Here is a 16138-nt window from a genome sequence, read left to right as displayed (position 1 = left end):
CCCTTTGGTCACATGAGAGAGGATTCTCGTACACACCCCCTTACATGCTAGCGAGGGGATGAGGGCGGCGCTGCCCTGTTTGCTAGGCTGCGATTATACATATAGCCTAGTGAAAAGGTCTGAATCAGGCCCAATGTACTATGTGATTTATCATACAGCAGCAGAGAAGTAGTATGTAACACCTTGTATGTTTTTACATAGCGCCGCCCCCCCCCCCCCTTTGCAATAACTTTAAAAACCTCTCCTCCCAGATATTACTTTGCCTACAAAAGACATGTTAAGCTCTAATCCGTGTACCAGCAGAATTTAGCACTGTGAATAGTGAGAAGCGGGTTATCTGTCTCGTTGTAGATTTATCTTTATCCATCAAAAGAAATTCAGGCTTTACGGAAACTAGAATGATGGAAAAGAAAGCACGGTTTTACCCTTTGTTAAGCTGGGTACACATATATACATTCCCTGTTTCTTGCGACCGTTGGACTGACCGTACACCCGTCGGAGCGTCCACAAACAACAGCCGATCACGCGCGTACACACCTGTACAATTTTACTTGCGACTAACGGTACTTGTTTCCTATCTGGGCGCCCAGGTTTTCTACGTACGGCACCGTAATGAAATCGGATCGCATCGCATTCTGTACTCGATGATGTACGATGGCATACGATGCTATCCGATCCGATTTCATTTTAAATCGGATCGCATCGCATGCGGTGACGCGATCAACCTGATTTTTACATTGGAATCAATGTTAAATGGTCCCTGAGACCCGATTTTACATTGATTTCAATGTAATAACCCCGCAAACCCACTATTTGTATAGGAAACCCCCCCTGATGGTTTAAAATGCGCCTACATTGTTAACGCCACCCCAGTATTGACGTCAACCCGAAGCGTGGCGAGCGCAGCGAGCCCCACGAGGGGCGGCGGTACGCGTCCTCCGACTTTTTCATACCCCCACTATCCACGTCGGCGTGGAGTTGAGAATAGAATAGTGTGGCGAGCGCAGCGAGCCACCGAGCCCGAAGCGTGGCGAGCACAGCGAGCCCCGCGAGGGGACGCGGATACCTGTGAAGCCCGCGAGGGGACACGGATACCTGTGAAGTATCCGCGTCCCCTCGCCACGCTTCGGGCTCGGTGGCTCGCTGCGCTCGCCACACTTTCTATTCTCAACTCCACGCCGACGTGGATAGTGGGGGTATGAAAAAGTCGGAGGACGCGTACCGCTGCGCTCGCCACGCTTCGGGTTCACGTCAATACTGTGTTTCTGTGCAGATGTGACAAGGGGAGGGCTTTGAAGGGTAAATAAATACAGTAGTGTTACAGATGGGCCATCCTATGGGCCAACCATAAAAGCGGGAACGAAATCGGATCGCATCGCATCGTTCAATATCGTGTATGTGCATTTGTGGTATCCGATGCGATCCGATTTTGATACAGAGAATAGCATGGTGCGCAATTAACGTAGCGGGCGCCCAGATAGGAAACAAGTACCCGACGTCAAATGTACTCCCGTCCAAACAGTCGCAAGAAAAAGATTGTACCACTGTACACACTGTCTCGATATGGGCTATTGACACGTCATATGTGAACAAAATTATCATAATGGGCTGGGTTAGTAATTTTAGTCACCCTTTTACCCATTAAAAAAAACGACGTGGGGTCCCACCCCCCACGGCTGTAACCAGCACCAGGCTGAAGAGCCGGGGCTGGTATTAAAAAAAAAAAAAAAAAAATCAGGAAACCAACCAGATAGGGGTTCCCTGATTTTTTTAAAACCAGCCCCAGGCTCCAGGTGCGGGGCTGGTTCCCAAAATACGGGGGACAAAATCACTAGGGGTCCCCCGTATTTTAAGAACCAGCCCCAGGCCAGCAGGGTAATGCCACAGCCGGGTGGAGACTAGTGTAAAAGAAAAACTATTGTCTTTTACTGTGGAACTATGAGTCCCAGCAAGCCTCCCCTGCATGCTGGGACTTGGAGAACCACAAGTCCCAGCATACGGGTCATTAAAGGGCCCGCTGGCACGTGTAGTTCCACAGGAAAAAAAATTCAAATAAACACACAATAAAAATACCTATCTTGAGCCAGTCGGTAGGTTCCTGGGTCCGTTCCGGGGCCTTGGTTCCGGGGCTCCAGGGCTGAAGAGTCCGGGGTCCTGGATCCGAAGAAATCCATGGGGGACCTGTGGAAGGAAATCCTACTCACCCAGGTCCTCTGGTGATGATCTCCTCATCTTCTCCATCTTCTCAGTCTCCGCCGCCGGTACCCGATGGGCACAGAGATGTTTCATCTTCAGCGCCTCTCATCCGAATGATTCTATTGGCCGCCTAGCGGCCAATCAGGAGCCGACTTTCTCGGCTCCTGATTGGCCGCTAGGCGGCCAATAGAATCATTTGGATGAAACATCTCTGCGTCTTTCATTCCAAGCGTGTACCGGCGGAGACGGCTGAGACGGAGAAGATGGAGAAGATGGAGAAGATCGTTGCCAGAGGACCTGGTGAGTTGGATTTCCTTCCACAGGTCCCCCATGGATTTATTTGGATCCAGGACCCCGGACTCTTCAGCTCTGGAGCCCCGGAACCAAGGCCCCGGAACGGACCCAGGGACCTACCGATGGGCTCAAGATAGGCAAGTATCAGTATGTATGGGCTTTGGATGTATTAAAGTTTTATTTTTTTGTGTGTGTCAGTGTGATTATTTGACTATTTTTTTCCTGTGGAACTACAAGTGCCAGCAGGCCATTTAATGCCCCGCATGCTAGGACTTGTGGTTCTCCAAGTCCCAGCATGCGGGGGAGGCTTGCTGGGACTCATAGTTCCACAGTAAAAGACAATAGTTTTTCTTCTATTATTTTTACACTGAATCAGCCCGGTGGCCACCACACAGGGCCACCGGGGACAGCACCAGGCTTCAGCCTGGTCAGGTAAGTCCTGGAGGGAGGGGGGGGGTCGCCTTTATTGGGGGGGGGTCCCCACTTCCCCAGGACCCCTGGCCAGGCTGACCGGTCAGAGGGTTGAATGCTTTGGCCGCGGGACCTTATATAAATAAGTGTCCCCCGGCTGTGGCATTACCCTGCTGGCTGGTTTGGCCTGGGGCTGGTTCTTAAACTACGGGGGACCCCTAGTCATTTTGTCCCCCATATTTTGGGTACCAGCACGGACCTGGAGCCTGAGGCTGGTTTTAAAAAAAAAATCAAAAAAAAAAAATCAGGGAACCCCTATTTGTCGGGTTTCCTGATTTTTTATTACCGGCCCGGCTCTCCAGCCTGGTGCTGGTTACGGCAGTGGGGGGGACCCCACGCCGGTTTTTTTTGTCACCCTGCCGAGAGATTATGCAGCTATGGAACGCCCACATGGGTGTTCCAGCTTAAAACAGTATAGTCGCAAGGACGGCAGCAAATCGGTCGAACGTGCGTACACACTGCACTTTTGTTCCGATATGGGGCCGTCCTGTCGGATGAAAATTAAACAGCAAAGAACCGTCGACCGAGTATGGACGGACAAGACAGTTTTTTGCCGTTTATCAGTCGTACGGTACAGCGTACACACCTATACAACTGAACGGCCGTCCGATCCAGAACGGAAGAACAGCCCGACAATTGTATATATGTGTACCCAGCTTTAGTCATTGATTCTTGACTTAAGCAAAAGTTCAACACTCAAAAAAAATTGTGATTATATAATTAGTACACGAGACTCCAACAGAAAAGCATTCATCATAGTTAAATAAGTACCAAGTCATTTGCATTCCCATTTGTGGGAGACTGATAAGCCTTCATGATAATGTAAAAACACTTTTATGGCTAATTAAATTAATCTTTGGGCATTGTAAATAGGAAAAACAATGCCTAGACTAATGGAATGCTCTGTAGTCTAGTACTTCAGATAATCATTGGTCATTAACCATAGATACATTCCTAAAGTAGTATATATATATATATATATATATATATATATATATATATATATATACACCATTTGTGCAGAAAAGGTGACACTAAGCAATAACAGATTTTGGAAGCATTGTTGCCAACGTTTAAAGCTTAGATACTGATAATTAATAACTAAAATATATGCACAAACTCATATAAAGGAGCACCAAGAGTATGTAGTGTACAAGGCACACAATCCTTCATAATAATAGTAATACACTCGACATGGTTATAACACTGATTACAGGACACTATTCTATATAATGGGGATACATACGGATGACCATTGGCGGGGATGCCGGCAGTCAGAATCCAGACGGAGGGAATTCTGACAGGTCAGGTTAGAATACCTTTCCCCTGCCCTCCCCTCCTAACACTTATTTCTACACTGGTGCTAAGCCTAACCTTCCTACACATCAGCAGCCTAAACCAAACCCTCCCACCCTGTAGTCTAATCCTAACCCCCCAGTGCCTAAACCCAAAGCCACCCTTGCGCGTTACACGGAGATGCCAAGGCCGAACTACTAACTGCCAGCATCCCAATCATGACCGGAATCTGGTGCCATCCTCGGTAAGGATGCCGAAGTCTGTATTGTGACTGCCAGGTTCCCTTCCGCCGGGCTCTTAATCCCATCACATATAATGATATTGTTTTAAGAGAGTTTTAACTGTTTGTTGATTGTAAAATAATATACTGTACAGTGTGCCCACCTTTCCCGTGAGCTGGCTTTGAATGTACATGAGAATCATTCGGGGGATTTTCACAAGAGTAATAATAAACGCTCCTTTTGCCACTGTCCCAAGATGATAACAGAAGAGTCTATTTACAGAAGCCAGGATGGGTGTAAATGGAAGATCTTTCTTGTTCCTGTACAGAAACAGCAATCAGGACACACATTTTCCATTAAACTCACTGACAAGGAAAACATACATGTAACGGACCAATGTAAAAATAATGACACCTAGAACAAAGCTAATTCTAGATAAGTGTCTGATTTTTAAATGTTAAAATCACAGGATTGATTAGCTATAGCGATGGGAGTGGCCAACAGACTGTATGGAAGGTGTATCCAGCAGTATTTCATTTCATAGGTTGTGCTAGATAAATTACAGTATGATGCTGGCTGGTTGTTGTGCTGAACTTCTCTCCAAGGCTAGATACTATGGGGCAAATGCATTAAGCCTTAACAAGAGATAAATGCAAGGGTGATCAGGAGAGATAAATGTCCAGCCAATCAGCACCTTACTGACATTTTTCAAACACAGGCTGTAACATAGCAGTTAGTAGGTGATTGGCTGGACATTTATCTCTCCTGATCACCCTTGGATTTATCTCTTGTTAAAGCTTAATACATCTGCCCCATTGTTACTTAGATGGCATTAGCAGACAGACATTAAATCAGAAAAAATTTAAGTTGTTCGCAATCGCATCATGCACATATATTGGAATTATTGCCTAAAAATAAAAAGTATATAGAGATATACAGTATAGAGAGATGCAGTGTAGAGATACATATACACACACGCATATGCACTGACGTATAACTCCAAACTTAGAAAAAAAGTAGGAGGGAAAAAGAGCAAATAGAGACAATAATAGCGAAGAGAAAGGATTTAGAGAGGGTGGGGGTGTGGTGGGTGGGTTAGAGGGTTCTAGTTGGGAGTTAGTTGGGAGTATAGTCCATTTTCTTTGATTAGCTATTCAGCGGACATATACGTTTTAAAATCATTGGAGGATTTATAAACCAACCATAGAGGAGGAAGGCATGCCTAACTAGGAATGAAGGATATCTTCCATCAACAAAGTGTTCTATCTTGAGAAACCAGTTTCTCTTAGTGGGTGGTGTAATATAGAATTCCACTGAACAAGGATAACCGTGTGGGCTGCGTTACTGAGATGTTTGAGAAGAGAGTTTTTGGTACTTGTGTACTATCACGGCGCCCATCGCATCGCAGACCATAAGGCATGCGATGGTATGCGATGCGATTGGCACCCGATGGTTTACAATTTAAAATTTTATACCATTGTATATGGCATACAATGCCATACAATGCCATACAATGCAATGCAATGTTAAATTGTATAAGCCCCCTAATGGGGGCTTACAATGTTAAATGCAACCCCACGCCACCCCCACTATGAACGTGAACCCGAAGCGTGGCTAGCGCAGCGAGCAGCGGCGGTTTGCGTCCTCAGACCTTTTCATAACCCCACTATCCACATCGGCGTGTAGTTGATTTTATATAGTGTGGCGAGCGCCGCTCGCCACGCATTACTTCACAGGTATTACGCGTGCGCTCGCCACGCTTCGGGCAGGGTGGCTCGCTGCGCTCGCCACACTATATAAAATCAACTCCACGCCGAGGTGGATAGTGGGGGTATGAAAAGGTCGGAGGACGCGTACCGCCGCCACTCTTCAGGTTCACGTTCATAGTGGGGGTGGCGTGGGGGTGCATTTAACATTGTAAGCCCCCATTAGGGTGCTTATACAATTTAACATCGTATAGGGGGCTTATACAATTTAAAATCGCATCGCAGTGCATCAGGTGTATGCCATGCGATGCGATTAAAAGTTGTGCGACCAAATATCGTGGGCGCCGTGCTAGTACACAAGTACCGAGTTTTTTACAATCTCACACAGATGTGCTAAAATGATTGAATAGCCAAAACGTAGGCTACGAGGGAAGCGGGAAACCCAAATTACACTGAGAGGTTGCGATAACGTCAAGCCAGAAAGAGGATAAAAGGGTGCAAGCCCAACAAATATGTTGCTTGGACATATACCGCCAAGCTTCATTGGAGACTAAAAGGAACATAGTGAAGGAGGGTTTTATATGCCAAAGCATCAAAAATTTGGGTACTTGTTTCCTAGAACGGCGCCCACGATTTCCATCGTATGGGCTCCTAAAAATCTCATTGCATCGCATCCCCCTGGAATATTGCGGCATGCAATGCAATTCGATTTTCAATTGTACAAGCACCCATGCCATGAGATGTGATTGGTGCTTACAATGAGATGTAACCCCCAGTATCCACGCCATCCCGAAGCTTGGCGAGCGCAGTGGTACGTGTCCTACGACCTTTTCATACTCCCACTAACCACTTGGCGTGGAGTTGATTTTAGATAGTGTGGCGAGTACAGCGAGCCACCGAGCCCAAAGCGTGGCGAGCCCCACGAGGGGACGCAGAATACGAGCCCAAAGCATGGCGAGCGGAAGCAAGGGGACACTGATTTCTTTACATGTATTCCGCATCCCCTCGCCACACTATCTAAAATCAACTCTACGCTGACGTGGATAGTGGGGGGTATGAAAAGGTCGGAGGACGCGTACCGCTGCGCTCACCACGCTTCGGGTAGGCGTGGATACTGGGGTTACATCTCATTGTAAGCACCCATCACATCTCATGGCATGGGTGCTTGTACAATTAAATATCACATCGCATCCCATTTGCTGGCATGCGTTGCTATGCGATATTTAATTGTACAAGCATCGCACACCACTAAATAAGGTACACGATGCCATGCGATGGGCGCCGTGCTAGGAAACAAGTACCAAAATTTGTATTGTGGTGCAATTGGAGCTCTGGGAATTCCATTAAAGATGGGAAGATGCCCGTAGCAACCAATCAGATTATGTCTATTATATTCTAGAAGGTGCTAAATAAATAAGCAGAAATCTGATGGTTTTTATATGCAACATCCCATCCTCAATAGAATCCCCATCTTTGTAAATTCATCCCATAGCCCAGGCATGTCCAAACTGTGGCCCTCCTGCTGTTGTGAAACTACATGTCCCAGCATGCTTTAACATTGTTTTAGCATTCCCTAATAACACTGTGGAAAGGCATGCTGAGACAACAGCTGAAGGGCCATAGTTTGGGGTACTTGTTTCCTAGCATGGCGCCCAATATTTTCATCTTATGCGATCGCATTCCATATAGCCACATACAATGCATGCGATCGTATACGATTTTTTATTGTACAACCACCCTGATGGGTCCGTACAATGTTAAATGGCCCCCCCATACTCAACGCCACCCCCACGATCAACGTCAACCCGAAGCGTGGGGAGCGCAGCAAGCCCGCGAGGGGCGGCGGTACGCGTCCTCCGACCTTTTCATACCCCCACTATCCACGTCGGTGTGGAGTTGATTATAGATAGTGTGGCGAGCGCAACGAGCCCCGGGAGGGGACCCGGATTACTTTAAATGTATTGCACATTCGCTCGCCACGCTTCGGGCTCGTATTCCGCGTCCCCTTGCCACGCTCCGGGCTCGCCACACTCTCTAAAATCAACTCCACACCAACGTGGATAGTGGGGGTATGAAAAGGCCGGAAGACGCGTACCGCCGCCCCTCACGGGCTCGCTGCGATCGCCACGCTCCAGGTTGGCGTTGATCGTGGGAGTGGCGTTGAGTATGGGGGGGCCATTTAACATTGTAAGGACCCATCAGGGTTGGTTGTACAATCAAAAATCGTATACGATCGCATCCTATGCCATTGTATCGCATACGATTCAATATTTTATTGTACAACCTCGCATCGCATTGCATACCATCGTATACGATATTTAGTGTTATGGTATGCGATGGGCGCCGTGCTAGGAGACAAGTACCTAGTTTGGACATACCTGCCATAGACTCTCATATGGGGTAAGGTCCCTTTAAGCTGCAGTCAACCTGATATCTGTGGTATTTACAAAAATCAGATTGGGGTATATTCCATTTGTAATGGAATTCCTTTTACCACCTCTTTTATGATTTCTACAGCAATTAGCATATTACAAAAAGCCATATATGTGATTTAAATAAGCCATACATTTATGTGCAAAATGATAGATAGCTCTTGCTTGACAAAAGGTGGAAATGCACAAGGATGGCACATGAAAACTTCGACATTAGTTTTTGGGGATTTATTTTATTCTTTGAACTTTTTCATTCTTTACCATCCACGTGGACTCCGATTAGGAATGGTAAAGTGTGGCGAGTGCAGCTTTGCGCCTGGACACTAATTGAGGGGTCACATGCTCAGGTGTTCATATTGACAAAAAAAAAAAAAAAGTGAGAAGCTCATGTCAATGTGTCTCCCAATGTTAATCAGATGTAATTATACAGTTGCTTCTCGGATACACACTCCAACATTCCAGCTAACTTATGTACTGTATAAGAAAATAGTGTATCATATCTCACCTAGTGAAGTAATAGGTAACTACAGCTCCTGCAATGGTCATCTGCTGGCAGGCTAAAATGAATTCACTAATCCAGATGAGCCCGACTAGGTGATACCACCACATATATTGCAAGGGGCCACTGATCTTGAACTCCACAAACCCTAGCTCATTCGTAACTGGATCGCCTGAAAAGAGAATTTGTATAAATGTAGGTTGATTAAAGGGGATGTTTCAGGACAGCCATCAGATCTTAGTGCCCCATGACTTCAACATACTAGCATAGATTAAAACAGACACAAATCCATGTAATTTCAATGGAAATTGTTTAGTGGTACCTTCAATAGCATCCATGTTTGTGTGGTTATAGATATATAAAACAGAATGGAAGCTGAGGCACAATAGTACCACTTTGTTCTAAAACCCAGGTCAACCTTGTACAGAGCCCATTTCCACTGCACCGGGTTATTCCTGGGTTGGACCATTTCACACACGTGCAGGGTTTCTCTTCTGCTGGTGATCTGGTGCTCCCTATGCTGTTCAAGGGACCCTTTTCCACTGAGTCATGGGTTATTGCGGCAGTGGAAAAGCGGTAGAGAACACATTACCCTTGCCATTATTTTAAAACACAAACATATAAAATGGCCATATAGAATATTTTATAGAATCAATGCATTTTCTTTGACTACTGCTGCTGCTGCAAAAAAAACCCCACACAATATAATACATATACATAGGAATGTAAAAATACTGAATCCATACCTGCAGTTCCCAGAAAAAGCAAGACCATGACCCAGTAGACCCAGAACAGTAGAAGAGCAAAGAAGGTCCAGAAGGGCTGGAAGACTAGCAGCGGGAGATGAATGAAAACCTTCCCAGCTACATTAAACAAGGCAATAGTGAGGGCAACCCTCTTCCTCATAATCAGCATGATGAGTAACAGGATCACCTGCCATGGATGCAAAGAGAAGCTCAGTCACAGAAAATAAAACAAATGACAAAGCGGTCTGCTACTGTGAATACACAGCAGTGAAGAGTGCTTAGATTTACTTATGTGCATCCTAGAACCTTATCAAACTCTCAGACATGTATAAACCATCAGCTAAAACAGATTAGAAACCACTGTATAAAAAGAACAGTGTAGCACTGCGATGTGCTGCATCTTTTTATCTATACAGAAATATACTTTACACTACATGAAGAGTAGATTTACAAGCAATGAAAACATCAATGACAAAAAAAAATGGGTTTATAAAGCACTTTGCGGTTTAATCTGATTAAACAGATGTTAAAAGGCACAATATACAAGAAACCAAAACAGAACTTTATTGTCTCTTTATAATCAAAACAAATCCATGCTCAGCTGGAAATCTGCAAAAGTGATGACATTAAACAACAACGGCTCCATCAATGATGCTGGAGCGGGCACCTCTCCATTACATGTTCATATGGCAGTGCCAGGGGAAGGATTATATATACACTTCAAGGACGGGGAAAGTTTGAGGGAGGCAGATCTTATTCAGAAGCACAAAGCAGTATGCTGTGATAGTTAGGTGCAGATAGCTGGGAATACAAACCAGTCTTGTATGCGACCCAATAAAAAAAAGAAGAACTTTGCTTAGTAATCATACACTTCTGGCTCTACAAACATACACTGTCGCACTGGGACATGAAGGGCCCATATCAAGGGGTGTGGTTAGTACCCAGAAGCAGTGAGGCCAGCTGCCATAGCATTAGATCATTCAAGCTGTGCCTCATTTTATACCAGGTAAAAAATCTACAATCATATATGCCCTACTCAATCTCTATGCTGGTTTTTCACTTAGGATCCAGATTCACGGCAAATTCATTGCAGTTTTTTGGGTCCTTTTTCTCCCCTGACAATTCGGGGTGGGGGTTGGTGTGAAACATCATGGGCAAAATTGTACTCGTTTGGGATGTTCATATAAAGTCCAATGATCAAATGTTACACAAAGACATTGAACAGAGGTTATTTATTATGAAGCACACTGCTAGCTGTCCTTATAGCCACGGAAAATACCAATGCAGCCTTTCAGTCACCTGGTTACTGGTATTTTTAGTGCTACATGTCCACGGTTTCAGTTTATACAGGAAACTCATTTTACAGTTATCCCTGGGTGACGATTTCATAAGTCATCTGTAAGATGCCATATGTATCTCTCATATGCAGCTGTTATTAACAAACAAGTGGGAAAGCAGAGTTTTAAGTATAGCTGCATTATCAATAGAAAGTGGAAGCCTTACGGTAAAGACTGTAGCAGCAATGGCATAGATGAGCAAGGCTTGTTGGTTGTCTTTGGAAACTTGAAGCAGATCTGGTGGAAGATTTTCATTGAAAGACTTCCTGTGATCAGCGTACATCCACCAGAGAACACCTGTACCTCCTGTATAAGAGGGGGTCATATACAAAAAAACACAGGTTAAGCAGCAAATCGCATTAAACATCACTACATGTTCGCACATTAACAGACTCTTAATGCTGCATCCAAAAATTTAGTGATTCATCTTTCATGATGTATAAAAAACGGTACTTGTTTCCTAGCACGGCGCCCATCGCATACCGTACTTCGTGGTGTGCGATGCGATATTCCCGTTAAATTAACAGGAGTGCTTGTACAATGAAATATCGCATAGCATTGCATGCCAGCAAATGGCATGCGATGCAATGCGATTTTTAATTGTACAAGCACCCTGATGGGTGCTTACAATGTTAAATGCACCCTCATTGTCAACGCCACCCCCACTATCAACGCTAACCCGAAGTGTGGTGACGGTACGCGCCCTCTGACCTTTTTATACCCCCACTATCCACGTCGGCATGGAGTTAATTGTAGCTAGTGTGGCGAGCGTAGCGAGCCACAGAGCCTGAAGCGGGGCGAGCACTGAGAGGGACCGCGGAATACATGTAAAGTAAACAGTGTGCGCTCGCCATGCTTTGGGTTCGGTGGCTCGCTGCGTTAGCCACACTATCTAAAATCAACTCCACGCCGACGTGGATAGTGGGGGTATGAAAAGGTTGGAGGATGCATACCGCCGCCGCTCGCCACTCTTCGGATTGGAGTTGATAGTGGGGGTGGCATTGACAATGGGGGTGCATTTAACATTGTAAGCACCCATCAGGGTGCTTGTACAATAAAAAAATCGAATTGCATCACATGCAGCTATATTGCATGCGATGCGATTGTATAAGATGCACTATGAACAAAATTGGGGGGCGCCGTGCTAGGAAACAAGTACCAAAAAACATTAGTTTGTGAAGACTATCGGGGAGCAAGGAGAGAGATAAAATGCCAACCAATTAGCTTTTATCAGTTTTCGAACACATCATAAATCTTTTAGCCCCTAGAAATACCCCCTATTTGCTTCTAAAATAAAATATAAATATACTGAACATGACAATTACAAAATAAAATGGTTTGACACATCGGGACTCTTTGTTATCAAGCAATGGGCTGAAGTTAAAGTAGGACACTACTCATCTACAATTGCATATTGCAATATTTTACTATCACAGTAACAAGGCCACTGACAATAACCAGACCTTGTTTTAGAAGAAAGTTATATTGTAAGGGAGCTTGTCTACTCCATCTGCATTGGTATTCTACTTTTGTGATGGTTCTAAAACTGTGTGTTACAAATACTGTAGATACAGTATTACCTTTGTTTACCCATAAAATGCCCCCCCCCCCCCCCCAATCAAAATAAAGCTGAGGAATATGGCCCAGGCATTGTTTACTTATTTTCAAGAACGACTGGCTTGATAACATAATTAGACACTTGGGGGTTATATTTACCAATGTTTGATTTTGGATTATGAGATTTTTGTAAAATTGAATATGAACCCAAATCCAATTTATAATTGAATATTGGTTAAACATCAATAGATTCCAGTAGACGAAAACTGATTTACTAACATTCAAATTGCAAATCACAACACAAAATCAGACTACAAATCTCCAAAATAGAGTGATAGCAGACACGTGATTTCAGCTTTTAGATAACATTCTATTCTTTAAACCTTCATTAGAATGCCTATAAGAAAAGTAGATATGACTGTTGCTTTGCCCATGTTTTGCAATTAAGCACATGCACCAAAGTCTAACAGCAATGTCACTTGCAAAGTGATTAACACAATAGAAGAAAAGAAAAGGTTTTGCTCTATGGATGCACACCATATAATTGAAAATAATCTGACACACTTTAAAACTTTATAATCTTTATTTAAACGTTTATTAAAACAAGTTTCCACAAATCCTGTGTCCACTCACTTGGGTGGATTTACAGGAATAAGATGCTCCCTCTAGCGGTGAAATTTTTGGAGAACTTAAAGGTTCACATACAATTGACATACAACATTAATTAAGTGCTTGTAGCACTTGTGCTTTGGAAAGAGAAGAAATCGTGCTTAATAGATTAAAATAGGCAAGGCAGTAGGGGATGGGGAATGTTTCATGTGTAGGTGTTGATCTGAAAATAGTTTTATTTTTTACTTTCTTTTTATCTCTGGTCTATATGTTTGTTCAACACTTTTTGTCATAAAGATACGTGGCTCCTACTTCCTCCTCTATATTCATAAATCTCACTGCAGCCGTAAATTTCATGTATTTTGTACCTAAATTGGTTTTATACACTGTATCAGTGTGATCAAACATGAAAAAAGGGCCTATATCGCCATCTGGTGGCCACTTTGGAAATTGCCCAAGTTTGTTTCTCTACTGCAGTACTAGGCATATATTTATGAGATAGATATATTTCTAATAGTGCTTCTCTTATTTTGTACTCTCTGCAGCCTGCTCACTGGGTCTGCAGTGTTTAGAGTTGAGACAGCACTAGCTGGGTTGAGGCCACCATACTACACATAGCACTCGTTTTACATTTGCAAGTATAATACACCAAACATCCCTACTCCCTGCCTAACATATTCTCAACAGCTGTTTCACAAATGCTTCTCCTGATGAAGCATTTGTGAAACAGCTGTTGAGAATATGTTAGGCAGGGAGTAGGGATGTTTGGTGTATTATACTTGCAAATGTAAAACGAGTGCTATGTGTAGTATGGTGGCCTCAACCCAGCTAGTGCTGTCTCAACTCTAAACACTGCAGACCCAGTGAGCAGGCTGCAGAGAGTACAAAATAAGAGAAGCACCATTAGAAATATATCTATCTCATAAATATATGCCTAGTACTGCAGTAGAGAAACAAACTTGGGCAATTTCCAAAGTGGCCACCAGATGGCGATATAGGCCCTTTTTTCATGTTTGATCACACTGATACAGTGTATAAAACCAATTTAGGTACAAAATACATGAAATTTACGGCTGCAGTGAGATTTATGAATATAGAGGAGGAAGTAGGAGCCACGTATCTTTATGACAAAAAGTGTTGAACAAACATATAGACCAGAGATAAAAAGAAAGTAAAAAATAAAACTATTTTCAGATCAACACCTACACATGAAACATTCCCCATCCCCTACTGCCTTGCCTATTTTAATCTATTAAGCACGATTTCTTCTCTTTCCAAAGCACAAGTGCTACAAGCACTTAATTAATGTTGTATGTCAATTGTATGTGAACCTTTAAGTTCTCCAAAAATTTCACCGCTAGAGGGAGCATCTTATTCCTGTAAATCCACCCAAGTGAGTGGACACAGGATTTGTGGAAACTTGTTTTAATAAACGTTTAAATAAAGATTATAAAGTTTTAAAGTGTGTCAGATTATTTTCAATTATATGGTGTGCATCCATAGAGCAAAACCTTTTCTCTTCTTCTATTATGTACTTGATATTTGCCTGGATAGCACCCGCGCCGCTACAATAAGGCGATAACTTTGGAATCCCCATAAGTGATACACAGGGGACCATACAGAGTGCGGAAAATCCCTAACCCAGTTCCCCCATCCCTACTTTCCAGCAAAGTGATTAACACTCCAGCACCATTTGTGGGCATTGATGTTGAAGTGGTGGTGGGGGGGAAAAACCATGAGTATCCCTGGGTGCATCTGTGAATCCGTACTCTAGCAACATGTATCTGGTATCTCTGATCAGGCTGCCATGCTGCATGGCCTTTCACTTAATGGAGCTGCAGATTGTCAAAGGATCTGTGTGCTGGGGATGAGTACTGTGCTTCTGCTGGGCATCTCTGTACTTTTAAGCTGGGTTTTGAAACTTATTTTGCACATCCTGAACTTGCACAATCGCAGCTGCAATGTCAATGAATCAGCAGTATAATCAATATTTTGCATAGTTGTCAAGTCCAAATCAAATTACATGAATTTAGAGGTTTTTATCAAGTTGAAAAGAAATCAAGAAAAGCTTGAGTATCTGTGCACATCTCAAAAAAGGGAAAGTGATATATTTGGACCAATATGAAGAAAGGAGAATGTATTTGCTTTTGTATTCAATTTCGAACAACATTGAATTTGATTTTTAAATCAATTGCAAAAATCTAAATATTTCTAAATGTGGGTACTTGAGTGAAAAATCAATATGATATGATTTAGGTCTATTTAAATTGAATGAAAAACTAAATCAAAATCTGTAAATATACCCCATTGGATATCATAAGAATATAAAGAACTCTGTCAAAATGATTTATTAAATAAAAGAAATGTAGGTGTAACCTGGGACACATTAAGTGAGCATGGAAACTGCTTGCTAATGATATTCTCGATCATCCATTCTGCATTGTGAGCTTACAGCATCACACTAGGACAAGTCCAAATCACGTCACGTCACATCTCAGAGACAGATTAGGTTCTCAAGTTTAGGAACAACTCAATCACCACATATGTCTGTCCTTGAAGTCAGAGTTGAAAACTCTTCTAATCCTAAGCTACTATTGCTTGGGGAGCACTTCGCTAGGAATGCTTTGTGCAGTATGACGCAACTGATTTAAAAAACATAGCAATAGCGGTTTTGAAGTTCTGATTGATTTTATGTTTAGCTGGTCAAAAGGGAAGGAATTTCATGCCTGTCAGCTAGCTTAACAAGTACTGAAATATATGCAATTAGCATGAAT

The 16138-nt window shown here is 43.3% G+C and overlaps 1 protein-coding gene across 1 annotated transcript in view; it reads right to left on the bottom strand.

The window, feature by feature from the left end:
- Positions 1-16138, bottom strand: part of SLC44A1 (solute carrier family 44 member 1) — a 112046-nt gene that overhangs the window by 20579 nt on the left and 75329 nt on the right. The window contains exons 8-11 of the mRNA XM_083184913.1: positions 11365-11504; positions 9862-10048; positions 9122-9287; positions 4642-4798 (exon numbers count right to left, since the gene is read on the bottom strand). Coding sequence (XP_083041039.1) covers positions 4642-4798; positions 9122-9287; positions 9862-10048; positions 11365-11504 — 650 coding nt within the window. The remainder of the gene's footprint in view (positions 1-4641; positions 4799-9121; positions 9288-9861; positions 10049-11364; positions 11505-16138) is intronic.

This window comes from Crinia signifera, chromosome 1, assembly GCF_055691185.1.
Source record: "Crinia signifera chromosome 1, ASM5569118v1, whole genome shotgun sequence".
Lineage (NCBI taxonomy): Eukaryota > Metazoa > Chordata > Amphibia > Anura > Myobatrachidae > Crinia > Crinia signifera.
Note: the sequence above shows the minus strand (reverse complement) of the source record. Positions and strands in the feature narration are given on the sequence as shown.